The sequence below is a fragment of the Schistocerca gregaria genome, chromosome 1 (assembly GCF_023897955.1).
Source record: "Schistocerca gregaria isolate iqSchGreg1 chromosome 1, iqSchGreg1.2, whole genome shotgun sequence".
Classification (NCBI taxonomy): domain Eukaryota; kingdom Metazoa; phylum Arthropoda; class Insecta; order Orthoptera; family Acrididae; genus Schistocerca; species Schistocerca gregaria.
In genome coordinates this window covers 672,618,742-672,639,196 of record NC_064920.1, presented here as the reverse complement: position 1 = coordinate 672,639,196, position 20,455 = coordinate 672,618,742, and the positions used below count along the sequence as shown (strand labels likewise).

Here is a 20,455-nt window from a genome sequence, read left to right as displayed (position 1 = left end):
CCCTCCTCCAAATCAACCAAAGTACCAACCAACCAGGAATATGTATAGGAACGATGGCTCAAATTTAAAAGAATAGTTGACCATGCACAGAAACTTCAAAAGGAACAGAGATTACTGCGTAATATGTGTAAAAGCATAGAGCTATAGATAGAGAGATGCTGGATGAAATGCATTTAGCTGTCAAGGGAGCAGTGTGTGCTGCCTTCAATGGCTACCGTAGCAGAACATTGACAAGTGATCTTTCACAGAACCCAAAGAAATTCTGGTCATATGTAAGGCTGTTAGCATCACTAAAGTTAGTGTCCAATGAAATTGAGGGTACCAAAGCAAAAGCTGAAATGCTTAGCTGTGTTCAAATGGCTCTGAGCACTATGGGACTTAACATGCTTAACTCTGTTCTCAAATGTTCCTTTACAAAGGAAGATCCAAGGGAATTGTCCCAATTTATCCCTTGTACTACTGAAAAAATGAATGAAATAAGAATTAGTGTCAGTGGTGTTGAGAAACAGCTGAAATCATTAAAATTGAACAAAGCTTCAGGCTCCAGTGGAACCCCTGTCAGCTTCTATTCTGAATTTGTGGCTGAGTTAGACCCTCTTCTAACCATAATCTATCGTATAGCCCTTGATCAAAAAACAAGATTCCGGTTCTTGGAAAAAGGCACAGGCCGTACCTGTCTACAAGAAGTCTAAGTAGAAGTGATCCACAAAACTACTATCTGATATCCTTGACATCAATGTGTTATTGAATCTTGGAACGCCTGAGTACAAATGAGGTATCTTGAAGAGAATGACCTCCTCAGTGCCAACCAGCATGGATTTCAAAAACATCGATCATGTGAAACTCGACTCACACTTTTCCCACATGACATACTGAAAGCTTTGGATCAGGGCAACCAGGTAGATCATATGACTGCAATGTCAGTGAGTCACTGTTAGAATCGGCAAACTCCTACAAAAACCTGGGTGTAACACTTTGTAGGGGTATGAAATGTAATGATCACATAGGTTCAGTCCTGGGCAAAGCAGATGGTAGATTTCATTTTCTGGGTATAATACTGGGGAGGTGCAGTCAGTCTACAGAGGCGATTCCATACAAATCACTCATGCAATTGGTTCTAGAATATTGCTCAAGTGTATGGTATCGGTTCAAGATAAAACTCACAGAAGGGCAGCATGAATGGTCACAGGTTTGTTTAATGTGTGGGAGAGTGTCACAGAGATACTGAAGGAACTGAACTGGAAGACACTTGAAGATAGATGTAAACTAACCCAAGAAAGTCTGTTAACAAAGTTTCAAGAACCATCTTCAAATGATTACTATAGGGATATACAACTCCCTATGTATCATTCATATAGGTATCATAGGAATAAGATTAGAATAATTACTGCAATAAGTGGTGCAATGGGACATACCCTCTGCCGCACACCTCATGGTGGTTAACAGAGCACAGATGTAGAATTTTGAGCAACACTAGTAAGAATGCCTTATTTAAAAATTGGCTAAAAACTTCGTAGTGGACTCTTTCCTTTTTCTTATTTGTATAAATACCCATTGATAATCTGCATCAGAAAATTCGCTGGAGACTTGTCTGTAATCCAGTTTTCATTTTTATCACAAAAGTGTGTTAAATGTGTCAAAGTGTGCCAACTATGTCACAAATGTAAACATTATGCTATGTTACATACAAGTCAGTCTGTTACTTCAACCTTTTCTTGGTGTTCACATTTGTTGTCTTTGTCTCGACCAAATTATCACCACCTTCCAGCCGGAAATAGATATGCTCCACTACAAATAAGTTTGTCACTACAACAATGTTGTTGTTGGCTTTTAAGGGTGGGGGGTGACTAGTAAGAAATTGTGAACTGTAGATTCAGGTTGTTTGGAGTAAGGCTCAGGTTGTTTGCAGTAGTGTTGTTGAATTTTTTGTCCAGTCAGTATTTTTCCTGTTGATAAGAACATATGACAGAGTGCTGGTCTTGTTATACATAATTATTGATTGCACATTGTTAATTAGCTGGGTTGGCAACAGAACGTATGTCTTTGAAAATCATTGGCCAAAGACCATTATCAGTAATCTTAATGTTAAAGCAGTACCAATAAATCGATCACTTCAGTATCATGTTAAATAGATACTTTTCACTTTGGCTGATGGGACAGCTAATCATGCCATTTGTCAAAAGCAAGTGTTTGATATCAGTAACAAATATGCTTTGGAAGTGCCAGATTTTTTTTGTGTTTGTGCTAAAATTTGGGCCATGTGGTGCAAATGGGTTTTAGGCAGTACAGTATCCCAGTGTACAGCCAATAAACATATGCCAGATGAATGCATGTGTCCTTTGTCAGAAAATTACATTTATCCATGTACAGTTTTACTGGGAACTAACTGAATAAATGTGAAAAGTGTAGTTCTGTGAGCCAATAAAAGTGCAAGCTGTACTGCCCATGATCGAGAAACTAGGGAAGTATGCCCCACAGCACATAACAAGAACAGCCGTATTCCTTAAGGAGTGAGTTACTGGAACAAATGTTTCTAACTATGGGAGTGAAGTGGTAACTCTAATAGCATTCTTGAGGAAAATATAGCATACTGATGAGCTCCATAATACACAGGCAGATTCATGTGTGACAACTGCTTATAAAAATTAAATAATTTGGAATTTTAAAAAAATCCTAAAACTTGATTTCACCTCTTCTTTGTGCAAGGTCATTGCTGTAAACCCACTGTTTTGGTTGCTTTTGTTTCTGGTGTAAATTGGTGGACCCATGCCTCATCCACAGGTACAAATCAGCTGGATCTTTTTAAAGCAGTTCAGAAATGTTAAGAAATTCATTTTTAAATCTGCTTTTGTTAAGTGTTCAAGAAATACAGTGCCCATCCTGCACAAAGATCTCTCATTGCTAATTCTCTGTGTAAACTTTACTATACTCTTTCTTCTAACATACCTGTGGTGTCGGCTATGCCATACACCTGTAATCACTGACTATCCACTTTAATACTGTAGACGTTGATGTTTTCATCTGTGATTACACTTTTAAGAATGTGCTTCAAGTAGATGTCTACATTACATCCATACTCCGCATGCCACCCGACGGTGTGTAGCGGAGGGTACCTTGAGTACCTCTATCGGTTCTCCCTTCTAATCCAGTCTTGTATTGTTTGTGGAAAGAAAGATGGTTGGTATGCCTCTATGTGGGCTCGAATCTGGTTCAAATGGCTCTAAGCACTATGGGACTTAACATGTGATGTCATCAGTCCTCTAAACTTAGAACTACTTAAACCTAACTAACCTAAGGACATTATACACATCCATGCCTGAGGCAAGATTTGAACCTGCGACCGTAGTGGTCGCGCAGTTCCAGACTGAAGTGCCGAGAACTGCTCGGTCACAGCGGCCGGCGGCTCAAATCTCTCTGATTTTATCCGGTCTCATCACGAGATATACGTAGGAGGGAGCAATATACTGCTTGACTCCTCTTTGAAGGTATGTTCTCAAAACTTCAACAAAAGCCTGTACCGAGGTACTGAGCATCTCTCTTGCGGAGTCTTCCACTGGAGTTTATCTATCATCTCCATAATGCTTTTGCAATTACTAAATGATCCTGTAATGAAGCACGCTGCTCTCTGTTGGATCTTCTCTATCTCTTCTATCAACCCTATCTGGTACGGATCCCACACTGGTGAGCAGTATTCAAGCAGTGGGCGAAAAATTGTACTGTAACCTACTTCCTTTGTTTTTGAACTGCATTTCCTCAGGATTCTTCTAATGACTCTCAGTCTGGCATCTGCTTTACCAACAATTAGTTTTATATGGTCATTCCATTTTAAATCACTCCTAATGCCTACTCCTGAATAATTTATGGAATTAAATGCTTCCAGTTGCTAACCTGCTGTATTGCAGCTAAATGATAAAGGATCTTTCTTTCTGTGTATTCACAACACATTACACTTGTCTACATTGAGATTCAATTGCCATTTCCTTCACCACGCATCAATTGGTTGCTTATCCTCCTGCATTTCACTACAATTTTCCATTGTTACAACCTCTCGATATACTATAGCATCATCCGCAAAAAGTCTTCAACAGAAGTATAGTCACCTGTAATTTAATCAGAAATTTCTTACTGTGGAAAATTAGGAAGCGTGTGCTTTATAAACTGTCCAAAACTTGCTAAAAAATTCTGTTGGTCTGAAATTTTGACTCCAAAGTATTCCTATTTATCCAGTTGAACTACGCACACTGAACACAGCTACTTAAAAAGCAGTATAAAAATTCTCTAGATCAATTTGACAATTGACTTATTTTGTTGTACAGCATGTACCAACGTTACTTTGCCCTTGTTTATGGAAACAACCCAGAATGTTTCTAGTTAATCAACATGGAGGTGTAATAAGGGGAGTTGTTATGGCATCACAAAATTGAAGCCAATGTCTGCCATCTTAGAATGGGCAAACAAAAGCTTGTGATGGAACTGTTTTGATAAAACAAAATGCCAACTTGCATCATTTACAGGTGTACTGTTCATTCTGATTATAGTCTAAAGTGTAAAGGATTACATTTCATTCATAAGTGAACTCATTCAAGTGATATTTTCTTTCATACAGATGAATTATAGTTGTGTTGCATGGTTTTACTATAGTAGTTTTGTTTCTGCAATTTGACTTCAGATTTCCTATCAATACAGTTCAAAGTGTGCTCTGGTTGAATGTTGTGAGAAGGAAATACTGCAAACCATCCAGACAGCAAAATTCAATGTTCTCAACATTTCACCATTTTTATTAATCTAAGAAATGTAGCCATAACTGTAATATTAATATCTGGCTCAGATTCTCTGTAATGAAACATATTGTCCACACATTACAGGTTTGTTACAGGGCCCCAAAATGTACAAGATGGTACTAGTAGTACCGGGAAAGTTCCTAAAGTGTATATCAACCATGAATCATCTACTGAAATGTTTCACTTAGTGGTTTATCGAGCTCTTAGTGCAACAGTTTGTCTCTTCATTGATGGTAAGTAGAACATTTAAGTATTTTGCACATAGGGTTTTGTGACCTGTCAGAATTAAACATGGCAACTGTTGATTAGTTCAGGTTGTTCATAATTTTGTTATTATTGCTTCAGTAAAATATTCTTGTAGTGATCCAAGAAACTGTAATTTGACAAGTCACTTTCTGCTTCATTATTGCCACAGCTACAGTTATTACTGCTACGCAGATTTAGCAGGTCATGTTTTGCTACATGAAACTTCAGCCATGGTAAAAAATGATGAAAAAATGTAATTTTGTAAATATTTTTTCTTGTTCTTCCATTAATGTTGTAACATTGTAGTGAATATAGTGGATACAGTCTCATGGAAAGGCGCATTTGTCAGGCATAGAGTTCAGAGTGTAATGCGACATTTCCCATATTGTTAGTATGCATGTTACATAGCAGAAATCGCTTATAAATGATTTACAGGTGAATTGGATATAATTCGTAACCTTCACTCCTTAGTGTGGCTTGGTGTTTCTGTGGTAAATTGTCAGACTACAGATCCAAACATGTTGACTTTGATTCCCAGTAACTTCAGGAATTTTGATTCGTCTCTTATCAATTCTTTCACCTGGTGGCAATGTTTTTTGATGTGAATTTCAATTGTAGGTTGATGACAACTTTATCTAATCACTCCTTTACTCATCTGATTTTTGTGTCAAGAGCATAACCAGTTTTTCTTAATTGTTTCATTGTATAACAAAATAAAGAAGTAATTTGTTAGCTCAGAAGTATGTATAACAAATTAAAACTAGTTTGCATTTAATTACCAATGTAAAAATGAAAGTGGAGTACATGAAACATATCGGCTTGGACTTAGGATTGATTTGGGAGTGTTTAATGTCCAGTTTAAGAACATCATTTTATGAATATACAGTCTTAATTTCATGAATAAAATAATGTCTCTTTCCCCCTCCCCCCTTGTTACATATTCAATGTGGGCTTGATAAGTTACTTTCCACTCCCTTATGAGGAAATTGGGTATATTTTGTGGTATTCATTAGGACATTCTGGTGATCTGCTTTCACATTTTGTCTTTGATTAAGAAACTAATGTCTTATGTACTTTTATGAAAAATGTCATTACAGGTTCTTTAATACTGAATATGGATCTGTTTAAACGCCTTGATATATTCTTGGGACCACAGCTGACAACACTGGTGTCTGAAGTAGCAGAACACTGTTCTAAACAAGCTGCTAACAGTGGTGCAAGTTCACCAGATTCTAGTCCTAAATTTGTATACTTTAACCAACTTAATTTGGCTCAGAAAACAACTGTTCATCTTGATAACAGAAGAACAGGAAACATAGCAGTTACACCCGAAGTTCTGAGGTTATTAGCAGACATAAATGCCGATAAGGAAAGGTATGATAGTGACACTTAAAACAAAGTTATTCAAGTGTTCTGAAGTAATAATAAGTATACTATTAAGGCAGAAAAATTAAATTATATGTAAATAAGATATAAAAGGTATATTAAGAGAATTTTAATTAATGTAGTATTACTGCTAAAACTGTACCCAATATTAAAATGACACTACATGTAATTATTCTAAGAGCAAAAATTACATTTCCACACCATTTGTTTTTTGGCACTATCAGTTTCTAAGCAATTTAATTCTAGGATATGGAAGACACCTTTGATTGTTTGTGGCAGACTTGATGGTTCTTTGGTCAGTGTTTGTCAGACCATTAATGATTTTAATATTTTTGTAAATGATGTTATCTATATCAGCGAAGAAAATCTCAATTTATGACATGATTACACAGAGTCCACTTGTATCCATCCAGTACATGTGACCAATAGGCACATCACACATTTCATTCATAACCAAAAGTAACTGTAACACATGATATGTATCAACATGCACTGTTTATGTGCAATTGCTATAATTTTTGCATATCCAGCATTTTAATGTAAAAATTGAGTTGTCATAGAAGAGATTTTTGGCATCCTAATGTGTGTAGCTCTGTGTAATTGAAAGCTAGATATAGATTATGTTTACTGTGTTGACCGGAGAAAAGGACTGCACAGAGTATTGTTATAGAACCATTTAGTCACAGTTCCATATTTTGTGGCTAATAAGGTAACCTCACATTCTGTTTAATTGAGTCTGTAATGGACTGCCATTGGTTTCACTGGATGACTATAATGACTATGGGATGATATGAGTTGTCTCTCCCAATTGATAGGGTTTTAACCTTTATAAAATGTACATTTGGGATACAAAGGGGAAATGATGTACTTAAAACATCTAAACAGAATGGATGACCAGTACTTAATCTTTTAGAGGGAAAATTTCTAGTACTGTCCATAGAAACACTTAAAAAGTAGGAAATAGTAACCCTAGTTTTTTCAAGTAAATTTCTCATCTTCAGAAAGGAAACATCTGTTGCGTAATGGGTTTCTCCAAACCTAGAATCTTAGTGACTTTCTCCCACTCCTCCCCCACTCCAGTCTTCCCCAACTAACGTGTCTCACCACCTTGAATAAGGAACATTTAGTCCCGGAACCTGACTAGTATGTTCTACTCTAAGGAAATTTTGCTCCTAAGGATAAATGCTGGTCATCCATTCCATTACCTTGTAATTTTAACAGTTTACTCTATTCGATTTTCTGTTTGATAAAATTTACTGAAAGATGTCCTAAATGTGAAATGGCTGGTTAATAATATGTAATGCTAATCTTTATTTCTGATCCAGATGCGTTTTTTATTTTTTTTATTTTAGATAACAATTATCTGTTGCTGTAATTATTTAACTCATTCTAATTTCCATAAGCCATGCCATTTATATAGAAACTTTGCTTAATTTTTGTCCCCTCAGGATGTCAACAACTGGAGAAACTATTTTAAAAACCATGAGTGATTACTGGGTTGTAGGCAAAATTTCAAATCTAAGAGAATTTTATGCTGTAATTCAGCAAAAAAGTGCAAACCTTATAGATATCAATGGTAAGTGTTAAAGATATAGTTATTCTCTTTTGTGCTGCATAGTAGTAATCAGTGCTTGATTTAAAAAAAGTTCTTGTACTGTGACCTTCTGTGAGTGAGAGGGGAGAATTTAAATTCAGACATCTTGAAATGTTATTCTAATGCATTTTTTATCAGAGGTACCAGTGTGGCAGACCGACACAAACCTCACAAATCAAGTATTGCTTATGGTATAAATTACACAATTTAAAAGAAATGGGTCTAGTGTAAATGGTTTACAGCACTCTGTAGAATACAATGAATTCATTAAAATGTATTGGAGGAAGAAAGGTAGTTGACAAAGCTGCTTCTAACAAAATTCATACTTCAGGAAACAGTGCAGTTTATTGATAAGCTATAGAGAGTAAAATGGGTTCTCCAAAAATTGTAGGAGCCTCAAATTGAAGATCGAGGCTGTTAATAAAGGTGTAACCTAAGTGCTTTCAGGTTAGGTGAATCTGTAGCTCCCGCACTAATAGCTGATCAGTGTTACCTTCCTCTTTTCACCTTAAGCTGTGGAACATAATATCTAACAGAGAACAGACATCTTGCCTGAACTGCCTGAATCATAATTAATGGTACGAACATGAATCAAAAACCTCTGAATGACTAGGTTAGATGTGCTTTCAAGTATTTGAATGATTGCTGAGGTAGAAACATGTGTTAATAAATTACCTCTGCAACACCTACAACACTATTAAACTTCAAGGGACTGCAAAACTGTCCGCATTATGTTATGTTTTCCTATTATTTCATTAACTGTTAGTAAAGACTAGTAGTTGTATCAAAGATGTGACATTTGAGTTCTTCATTTAGTATATTATCCCCTCCCCCTAAAATAATTAAAGAGCTTCCTGGGAGACAACAGTAACAATTAAACCAGAAAATAGTGACATATCAATTGTCAAAAATGTGTTTTTAGTTGTGAAGCAAGTAATGATGAAAAGGTATTTGATTTCTACATTCAAAAAACTAAATACAGGCAGGAAAAGATTCAGAAATGAGATTCCAATGATGGGCTGCTATCTCCTGCCGAGATACATTATTTCAAAGTGAACCAACTTGACAGAGCTTCAAAGAACTTATGACTTCATGAGAAATATAATTTCACACAGAAAGTATAGGAAAGAATGAATAGAAAGAAGAAAGATACAGATATTCTGTGAGTAGTATGATGTAAATTTCAAGCCACAGATTATTAATGATTTTTTATTGGCTTTAAATACACCTGTCCATCCAGATTACATAAGCAAAAAGTTCATATGTCTTAATGTACAGCCTCAGATTATAAATTCTTTATGATATTGGACACACCTTAATGAAACGCAAGGGACTGACAACTGTTGGAAATTGTGGCAAAGCAGTTCACAAGACAAGAAGATATTGTATCTCTCCACAGCCCTACTTGTACTAGTCTGGCATCCATGGTGTGGAGTCAAGATTGCATTCTGTACTTGGAACAAATGGTTTCCTTTTAAAAACTGAGGCAATTAAACTACATTCAGACTATTTGTCAACCTTTCCACCCTCTAACAGTGTGTGGGAAAAATTGACACTTAAATCTTTAGTGGATAATTGATTTTTCTTATCTTATTACGATGATCATTGTCCCTGTGCAGTTTGGCACTGAGAAAATATTTTCACATTCAGAGGAGAGAGTTGGTGATCAAAATTTTGCGAAAAGGCCTTACTGCAACAAAAAATACCTTTGTTTTAATGGTTGTCACCCCAACTCGCTTATCATATCCATAGAATTCATGCACAACTGAATATGTTGTGCCTTTTTAGAATTGAGGAAAAGACCATTTGCAGAAAACCAGGCCATGATACTTTTAAGAATAGTGAAACTTTCTGCCAGATCAATACAGTGTGCCAGACTGAGACTCAAACTCGGGACCCTTGCCTTTTGTGTGCAAGTGTTCTACCTACTGAGCTACCCAAGTATGACTCTCAACCTTTCTTTACAGCTTTACTTCCACTAGTACCTCATCTGCTACCTTCTTAACTTCAAGGGAGTACTCTTGCCCAGGTGAAGTTTGGAAGGAAGGAGACAAGGTACGGACAGAAGTAATGTTGTGAGGATGGGTTGTGAGTCATGCTTGGGTAGCTCAGTTGGTAGAGCACTTGCCCGCAAAAGGCAAAGGTTCTCAGTTCAAGTTTTGATGTGGCACACAGTTTTAATCTGCCAGAAAGTTTCATATCAATGCACACTCCCCTGCAGAGTGAAAGTTTCATTCTTTAAGAACATTGTTTACCATTCCTTTGGTTTCTGTATGTATGCTTGGATTGATCACAGTACTAGTGTCATGTGCAAAAAGAACTAATTCTGCGTGTTATATATTAGATGGAAAATGGTTTACATATTTGAGGAGCAATAGTGGATCTAAGATTGAGCCTTGGGAACCCCATCCATGATTTCCCCTTAGTCAGAATAACGCCCCCAAGCTATATTGGTTGAATAACGAAATACAACTTTCTGTATTATTATGGTTAGATATGACATTACCCATTGGTTGGCTGTATATAACAGTTCATGTACATCGGAGAGGAAACAAGACATACTTTTTTTTTTTGTGCCTCCTTATACAGCTACAGCAGACTGTTACCGATTTCAGCACCTTAACTTACCTTTAAGTTTTCCACAATTTCTTTGTGGAAGTTCTTAACTCACCAAACTCTTGTATGAATCCTTCGGCATTTACCCCAGTGTAAATCTCTTACTGATAACTTTACAACCTTAGAACCTCCCTTCACAGATACTGCTAATGACGGGAGGCCACTACGTTGGGGTCATGGATTTACTTCAAACTTTTTACACCTTTAGTAGGCCATTAAAACAACATAATGTGGAAGTAGTAACATGCACTACTCTGGCAAATCCGAGAAAATCGCAATAGAAGTTTTACGCGACTATTATATAACTGATGCATCTTTGCGAAGACACCAGCTGTAAGAAGTCAGTGTGATCACATGATCAGCGTTTGCGTGTAGCAGGAAGGTCGAGGACAAGGCGATAGTTCGAATCTTGTTAGCATTCATTTTTTAATCTGTCATTTTTTCAACACTGGTCACATTATTTAACTCATATGACATTTGAGAGGTAATACACACATCGAAAAAAGTTTTGTATCACCTTGGTTCTGAGAGTTCCGAAACCTGTACAGAAAATTGGAATAGAGATAAACATAAACATTATTTCCGCCCTTTTTATTGCTCATGAAAACCACACATTGCATGTTGTACCACCGTACAGCAAGACCTTCAGATGTGATGGTCTAGATTGCTGTACACACCGATAGCTCTAATACCCAGTAGCACGTCCTCTTGCTTTGATGGATGCCTTTATTCATCATGGCATACTATCCCCAAGTTCATCAAGGCACTGTTGGTCCATATTATCCCACTCCTTGATGGTGATTCGGCATAGATCCCTCAGAGTGGTTGGTTGGTCAAGTCGTCCATAAACAGCTTTCTTCAATCCATCCCAGGCATGTTCAATAGGGTTCATGTCTGGAGAACATGCTGGCCACTCTAGTCGAGTGATATTGTTATCCTGAAGGAAATCATTCACAAAATGTGCACAATGGGGGGCGCAAATTGTCATTCATGAAGCTTAATGCCTCGCCAATATGCTGCCGATATGGTTGCACTATTGGTCGAAGGCATTCACGTATTGTACATCCATTACAGGGTGTATACGACCTGGGAGATCCGGGAAAAATCCGGGAATTTTTTCTTCCGGGAAAAAGCCAGGATATTTTTAGAATTCCGGGAATTTTTCATTGTTTTAGTTTTCAGTTAAATTTTGTAACTTTGACTGGTAAGAACCAATACTCTGACAAAAGATATTACTGTATCCCACTACTGCAGAATAATACTTCAACAATAAAACATAATCGAGAGAAAAAAACGAAAATAACTTAAACTGTAGAGGAAATGCGCCATATACGACGACACACAGTGCTCATGCAAGCGTCTGCCAACAGCAAAATGAGTCAAAGGCTTTAGGAAGACTGTGCAGTGCTTCATAACAACAAAGTGCGTTCTATGAGCGTGAAGTCACAACTGTTTACATTAGATTTGTTTTAGCAGTTACGCGCGGGAGCATGCGCAGTTGAGTCACCTTTGAGCAGTAGATTCTCCCGCTTCTGGCTACATGAAGGTGGTTGTTGGCTGTGCAAGCAGTCGCAGGAAGCAGCTAGACGCTACCGGGAAAAGGGGGCGCCAAATTCATATTCGTGAGGAAAAAAAAGCACCTAGCATCCTGCGCACGTTTGTCGATCGATTATTCATATGATTTTGAAACGCTTCCCATTTGGTTTTTGAACACATTTTAAGTTGATTTCTGAATGAATCATAAGTTGACTTTAGAGTGCAAGCATAGTGTATGCGATATCTGTGTCAGGAGTATCCTTGTTGCATCTAGAAATAAACTTTCCGCAGACGAAAAGGGGATGGGGATATACGAGCTGAGAGAGTAAAGCCGAAAGGATGGATGCCAATCGCTGTCTGATTAAGTGGTTGAATGGGTTTGCGAATGATCAACATTGTTATAATTACTTGCGAAATCCATAGATTCAGACTACCAGAATGGAAATAAGCGACTGACAGGAATAGCAGGTGAGAACGATTCCATATTATCTTCTCGGTGTATCCAAGAAAATGAAATTTTGGCAGAAAATTGTTGGCCAGATCGCTACACTAGTAAGGACCAGTTGTACAGTCTCCAGCTAGCAGCCACGTAAGTTCTATGCTAGAAGTAACGCGGAAACATGTTGTATGAACACGTAATAACGCCTACCGTAACCGGAAAATAATCGCGGAATAACTAAACCTGTGATTCTGGCAAGGTTAGTGAAGTTAATCAGCGAACAAATTTTGACAGTGGCAGCAATAGCTACAGAATTGGGATGACAAGACTCTTAGTTAGTACGAGGAAGGAGAAGAAACGGGGACATCACCAAATTATGAAAGAATAAGACGATTCCAAATTTGTATAAAAATTTCGTATTACTACTGTTCGATCTCATTCTTGTGTGTATGTATGAAATGTGAAATTATTTCCTAAAATAAAGCTTTTTGCTTGTAGTAGGCCTAATAGGCATTTGATATTGGTACTTTGTGGATTATATTCTGTCGTGTTATAAAAATGTGTCGTGTTCTCTCGATTACAAGTAGTCCCATCCGCTATTAATTGCGAGATTTTTTTTAAAGAGGGGCAGGCTGTTAAACTGGCCGACTGGGAGCAGGAGAGGCACCACAGGACATTTCAGTTTCCACTCTCCTGAATACAGTTTGGACGTGCGGTAGAAAAAGGCTTTATGAAGAGGCGTGGCACTGCACTTTGGCATTCTTAAGACCAAATCATAAGCCTTACATTTCCTCGAATACATATGTTTTATGTTTCAGACTTTTCAGAAAGATGTGCGCTACAAGATGAACATATTTTGAAAATTCAATTTTTGTTAGTATTGACCCGGTTCGCAAATGTCGTAGATCCGGGGCTGATGTGCAGAGCAGTCTAAGTTATAGTGGGTAGTCTCCACGTAACCCGTTTTTACATTTAATGATTTTGCTGTTTCCCCTTCGTTTACTCTCACTTTAAATGAAAACAAAACGGATATCTGTGGTCGGGAGCTATCTAGTGAATTAAAACACATTCACATAATTATGGAAGGCTGAAATGTCATTAGTGTCAGATTGTATTTTATTTACACCTTTTTGACAGTCAAGCATTTATCGCCTTGCGGAACAATGACGTTGTTATTGTGTGTTTGCTAAAGAAATTTGACTTTTGTTAACCTTTACCGCAGAGGCAGTCAATATATTTGAAACGAAAGGTTTAATTCCACAGTACTGGCTAGTTTCAACTTTTCGCTGCCTTTCAAGTGCACGTTTTCATTTTCTAGCACGTATGTCATTATGCCATAATAAAGAACCAAACATGATGTAATGCAGTACTGGTGCTCCAAGAAAATTCACACCCTGAAAACCACACTTAAAAGCTTAATATCAGGTCGAGGTCTACTTCATAGGGAACCTGGACATACGAATGTGCCCTTTAAGTATGCACTTTAAATGTGCACATTTTAGTGTGGTCCACGAAATTCCGATGCTCTTGGAGTATCCTCTGATGTCTTGTTTCTTTTATGACATAATGTATGATCTTGCAATGTTTTACACATATGTACATACGGGCTTCCTACGTCATGATAGTTACCCAAGCATGGTGTCGCCTGTTATCTGCGCTGTCTGGCAGCTGCCGAAACGAACCTATTCTAACAGGTCGTGGGAAAATATTGCAAATACTGGTTTGAAAAGTGTTATTTTCAAAGTAAATATCCTTTTACGTAAGTTGAACTATGTACAAGAATGTACCATGAATTTATTAAAGCACAGAGCGTTTGACTCTCATTTAAAAATCATCTCTTTGATGACGAGCCCTTTAGAAGAATTTGTAACACTAAAGATCAGACATTTATGTCATTATTAAAAATTTTACTGGCACATATGTGTGATATATGTGAAAGTGTAACACGTGCAAAAAAGTCAACAGTATATGCGAAAGCTTAGCTTCTCTTGCAGCTTGAGACCAATGTTATATGTGAAAGCTTTGCTTTTCTTGTAGCAACACTATGTATATTAATTTAAACTGTTAACTTTCCCTGTTTGTGTGTTCGCGCTATTTAACAGTGATGTTGCTGTTGGCTGACTACATCACGTGTCCTATGCTCTGAATATCCGCTGTCATCGGCTGGAGAGATCACTTGGCATGAGCTACGAATGGCTTACAAAAGCGCATCGAAATCTCGATTCCAATGATTCGGAAAGTAACATGCGATGTTTGGTGGAATTCCAATGTATACTTTCGTGATACGAAAATACGCAGCGTGCATGTTGCTGCACATCAAAGATATTTCCAGAACGTGTCTTTTTCCCTGAGTTTTGTTTTCTAAAGTGCCTGGGAAATTGTACGGCAGTGTATAAAACCATAACCATTCAAAGCATTGATAAGGGAAAATATACTGTCACCCGAGAGAAAGTGTATTTTTAACGGGAAATCCGGGAATTTTTTTTTCTTGTCCACGTATACACCCTGCATTATGGCACCTTCCATGATCACCAGCGGCATACGTCGGCCCCACATAATGCCACCCCAAAACAGTAGGGAACCTCCACCTTCTTGCACTCGCTGGACAGTGTGTCTAAGGCATTCAGCCTGACTGGGTTGCCTTCAAACACATCTCCGACTATTGTCTGGTTGAAGGCATATGTGACACTAATCAGTGAAGAGAATGTGATGCCAATCCTGAGTGGTCCATTTGGCATGTTGTTGTGCCCTTCTGTACCGCGTTGCATGGTCTCGTGGTTACAAAGATGGACCTTGCCATGGACTTTTTGGGAGTGAAGTTGCGCATCATGCAGCCTATTGCGCACAGTTTGAGTCATAACACGATGTCCTGTGGCTGCACAAAAGGCATTATTCAACATGGTGACATTGCTGTCAGGTTTCCACTGAGCCATAATCCGTAAGTAGCAGTATTCCACTGCAGTATTAGCCCTTGGGAGGCCTGAGCGAGGCATTTCATCGACAGTTCCTGTCTCTCTGTATCTCCTCCATGTCCGAAAAACATCACTTTGGTTCACTCCAAGACGCCTGGACACTTCCCTTGTTGAGAGCCCTTCCTGGCACAAAGTAACAATGCTGACACGATCGAACCCTCAGTATTGACCATCTAGGCATGGTTGAATTACAAACACGAGGGAGCATGGTTGAACTACAGACAACACAAGCTGTGTACCTCCTTCCTGGTGGAATGACTGGAACTGATCAGTTGTCAGACCCCCTCCGTCTAATAGGCGCTGCTCATGCATGGTTGTTTACATCTTTGGGCAAGTTTAGTGATATCTCTGAACAGTCAAAGGGACTGTGTCTGTGATACAATATCCACAATCAACGTCTGTCTTCCCGAGTTCTGGGAACCGGGGTGATGCACAATTTTTATTGTGCGTGTGTATGATGAAAAAAAAGAGACGACATGCATTTTCATGAAGTTCTCATGAATTTCATATGTTATTTGGCTATTTACTATTTTTAATTAAATTTTCAAGGATGAGGGACAGGCTTGGAAAATCCAAGTCAGATCTTGATAAATAATTATGCGATTGATGTAAATGACAGTGTGCCAGACCACAACAGTAATGTACCATTACATGTCGGATGTGCTCTCTACATCACGCATTGCAGGGTGATATTTGTCATACAGATATGGAAAACATAATTTGAAACAGCATTTACTACATCAATTGATTGCTGATTTCCACGTTTACAGGAAATGTTTAGAGTTTCTAAGGGAAAACATACCTCATCAACAATTTGAAAAATTTCTCTTTCTTCCAGTAGTTTGAATGCAAACCATAATGACCAGTGATGAAAAAACTATAGATTAAAAATTAAGTTTGAGCGGGAGTTGGATCACCGCCTCACACAAATTTGTCTTATGAAGCTTGAACGCTAATCACTTGACCATGATGAACTCTAATGTCCATCACCTATCCACAGATACATAAGTCACATAATAGATGCTTAAAACCTCCCTCGCCGTTTTCTCGGAATTGCTAGACTACTGCACTGTGCTACTTGTGCATTATGTTATTTTAATTGCATACTAAAGATGTACATAGTTTGAAGTAATTCTGTGGTCCCAATAGTGTGGCCTTCCCTTGTAAATGTGGGAAGTAGTTGACAGTTTTTACTCCAGCATCCAACTCCTATCTTCTTTTTTATCCACTCAGTCAGCAGCATTTTATGGAGAAATTGCATCTGATCTATAAATGCTACACTTAGCATTGGAAGTCTGAGATAGTTGATGGAACTTTGGTTACCCAGCGTTGAAGCTTACAACAGCTTTTTCTTCATATGGAACTGCATCATACATTATCTGAAATAGACCGCATTACACCAGTTACATAAAGAAATTCTTTACAACATTTAATGGTACCTAGCAGGGAATACGTAGTAAACCCTGTTCAACATGTTTGATAGGGTTTAACAGATAGTTTTTTTTTATGCGGGAAGGACACTATTTTAATCATCTACCTCCTGAAACTTCTTTAAGACAATACTTACCCTAGTAGCTTAGTGCCCACTATTTGTGGATGGTAGATCTCAGGGCTTAGAGTGAAGGGTCAACTGCTGTCTTACTTGCATGTTAGAATCTCATCATCTTCTTAACCAGTATCAGTGTAATGTCTAGCATTAATTATCTAGCGCTGCTTAAAATGGCTACCTGACTCGGCTTAAGATGACTAAAGAAGTGGCTTTCTTATCAGAACAATTCCTGACAACTGTGGTCTTTGATCTTGATAAGCCCTGTGATACCTGGATGGCTCATTGTCCTCAGGCAGCTCCTTGGGCAGAACTTGGGGTGATTTCATATTAACTTTTTTCAGCCTCTTTTGAAAAAGTGAAAAACCAACTACTATTTGTTAGGTCACAGCATTACATTAACATAGATAGTAAAATACATTTAGTCAAATGTACAAAACTGTCCGCTGGAGCCAGTGTATGACAATATAAAGAGCATATGTTCTCCAGGGGCCACTGGTTATCAACCAAAGGTGACTGATGTCCGCTCCACAGTTGGCGGCCTCTGCTGGAGTCATGGAGCAGCCAAACAGTGCAATACTCAAATGTGTGACACATGCCATGGTAGAGGCAGCAGAGGTGTAGAAATGTGCAGGTTACTACACTCTTCCTTCCTTGGGGGAGAAGAGTGAACAGACATTGGTTCCTGCACAACGCGTTAATGGTGTATACATCCTGGGCGTGAGCAGTTCCTTCTCCACGTAAACCAGCAAAACTGGACTCGCATTTGGGAGGATGACTGTTCAATCCCGCATCTGGCCATCTTGATTTAGGTTTTCCGTGATTTCCCTACATCACTTTAGGCAAATGCCGCGATGGTTCCTTTGAAAGGGCACTGTTGACTTCCTTCTCCATCCTTCCTGAATCTGTTGACCTCGCTGTTTGATCCTCTTCCTCAAAACCAGCCAGCAATCCAGCAAGTAAGGGCGAAAGTGGTGCAAGTGAGGACATCTGCCCTTCTCCCCTCCAGGAGAGCAGGTGGCTCTCTGGCACTACATAGGCAGGGGCCATGTCGACATCAGACTCATCTCTAGGTTCTGTGAGATGGGGAGCCGCAATGTCTGTAGGTAATGAAGGTGGTTCCAGCATCAGTGTAGAAGATGCCTCCTGTGATGGTGTAGACGGTGCCTGCAGGCACACTGGTGAAACTCCAGCATCTGCATTTTCCCCACACAAGAGAGGACACTGCAAGCTTATTGAGAGGCCAAGCTGCGTTGCCCATGTGGGGCTGGGCCACTGGTAGCCGGGGACCATTTTGGGAGGGTGGGCAAGCATGGACCCTGCGGCAAACTTTCTACAGCGAATGGCAAAGCTCCCTATCCGCAGAGAAACATCAGTGCCCACCCAAGGGAGCTGCTGACTGAAGTTGCATTTCACAAGGCAGCCGTCAGTATGCACTATGAATACATGGCACCTGTGCTAACTATGGATGGCACCTGGAATCCACTGCAGGTGTTACCTGAATCCTAGGGCCCAGACCAGAATTCTGGGTGCAAACTGTGAAAATATTAGTGCCACTGCAGGTTATCAGTCTGGCAGCAGGAGATTGAACAGCATCCGTGGGGGCCAGCCACGCGAGAGTTTGGTCGGCCCCTTGTTCTGGATAGCAGTTGCTCTGTAATAGCTGAGAAATACTGTAAGGACATCTTTTGCCATAAATTCTGTGTCAGATTTGTCCATTTGCGTTTTGACAGTCTGCACAAGATATTCTGCCTTGCTATTGGATTGTGGTGACGAATGTCATTGCGTGAGCAAAAATCTTGAAAGGATTGAGCCAAAAATTGAAGACCATTGTCTGAAACTGGTGTACAAGGTAGGCTGTCAATAGAAAAAAAATTGCTGATAGTGCCTTGATCGTTGTGTCTGCTGTGATAGGTGGATAACAAATAACATAATGAAACTTGGAAAAGGAACCAACAACCAATAAGTGTCTGATAAAGGTTTTTTTTCCCCAAGGTAGTGTGAGTGCAGTGTGCCACCTGTTAGTTTGAACACTTGCTGTGGGGCCACAGTCAGGCACTCCACTCTGTGATCAATACTAGGCCAGAACATGTGCCAATTGTTCTGTGCGGGAGTCAATCCAATGGCCTTGATGAAAAGATTTAGATCCTCCGTACACAGCATTGCTAGAATAGCAACAGGAGTGCAGGCCCTTCTGTTAGCAAGAGTAAGAAAGCATCCAACAGGGAAAGACAATCACGCAGAGCATAGAAGTTCTGCAGTGAGTTGGATTCCTGACCTGGCAGTTGGTCGGACCACTCGTGTTGTCACATGCACACCGTTTGTTTAGATACTGGGTCCACAGCTACTGCAGATGCGATCTTGGAGCTGGTAATGGAGAAACCACCTTGTTTCTGTGTTAAATTGAAAACATAATAATTCTTCTTGATCAAACAACAGATTAGGCCCCATGGGCAGTTGAGACAAAGCAGTTACGTGCTGCACCAGAAGGCAGAAATGGATGTTGTAATCATATATCAACAAAAATAAGGCCCAGCATTTAATGTGACGAGTGGCATTGTCAGTTAAAGCAGTGGAAGGGTGAAACAAGAAAACTAAAAGTTTGTCTCCTGTGGCTAAGTGGAATTTTGCACCATATAAGAATATGTTAAATTCTCATATGGCATAAACAATTGTAAGGGCTACTTCTTCAACTTGCAAATAGTGCTGTGAGCTGTGTTGAGCATTTTGGATGCAACAGTGATAGTTTACTCAGAGCCATCTGCATGACGATGGGCCGGAACTGCTTCTACCCCATACCGGGATGCATCCATGGCCAAGACTAAATTTTACTGTGTTGAAAGATGGCAAGGTGCGAAATTTGTTTTCAAGCTGCTCAAGTGCATATTCACAGACCAACAACCACTTGAAAGGAACCTTTTTACGAAGCAATCAATGCGGAGGGTGAGCCAGACTGGATACGTCCAGCAGAAAACTGTGATAGTATGCTATTTTATCAAGGAATGCCTGTAATTCCTGCAAATTGGTTGGAGAAGGCAAAGCCGCAATAGTGGCAACATGCCGTTCCAGGTGTCGAAACCTTGCTTGACTGAGACACAATAGAGGGTTGAAAAAATTGTAACTTCATAAGGTTACACTTTGGCCTTTGGTCTGCAAAACAGTAAAGATATAACGGAGTTTATGTAAGTGTTCTTCAGTCCTACCACCAATTACTACAATATCACCAAGATAATTGATACAGCAAAGAAACCTCCATCATGAATGGCTCCAAAACACATTGGAAAATAGCTAGGGTGCTAGCCACCCCAATATTAAACATTGATAAAGGCCAAAAAGTGT

The 20,455-nt window shown here is 39.0% G+C and overlaps 1 protein-coding gene across 1 annotated transcript in view; it reads left to right on the top strand.

Annotated features, from left to right (window-relative positions):
* Positions 1-20,455, top strand: part of LOC126362646 (vacuolar fusion protein CCZ1 homolog) — a 47,763-nt gene that overhangs the window by 17,996 nt on the left and 9,312 nt on the right. Inside the window, exons 7-9 of the mRNA XM_050007897.1 lie at positions 4,866-5,014; positions 6,125-6,401; positions 7,862-7,989. Of these exons, the coding sequence (XP_049863854.1) occupies positions 4,866-5,014; positions 6,125-6,401; positions 7,862-7,989 (554 nt within the window). The remainder of the gene's footprint in view (positions 1-4,865; positions 5,015-6,124; positions 6,402-7,861; positions 7,990-20,455) is intronic.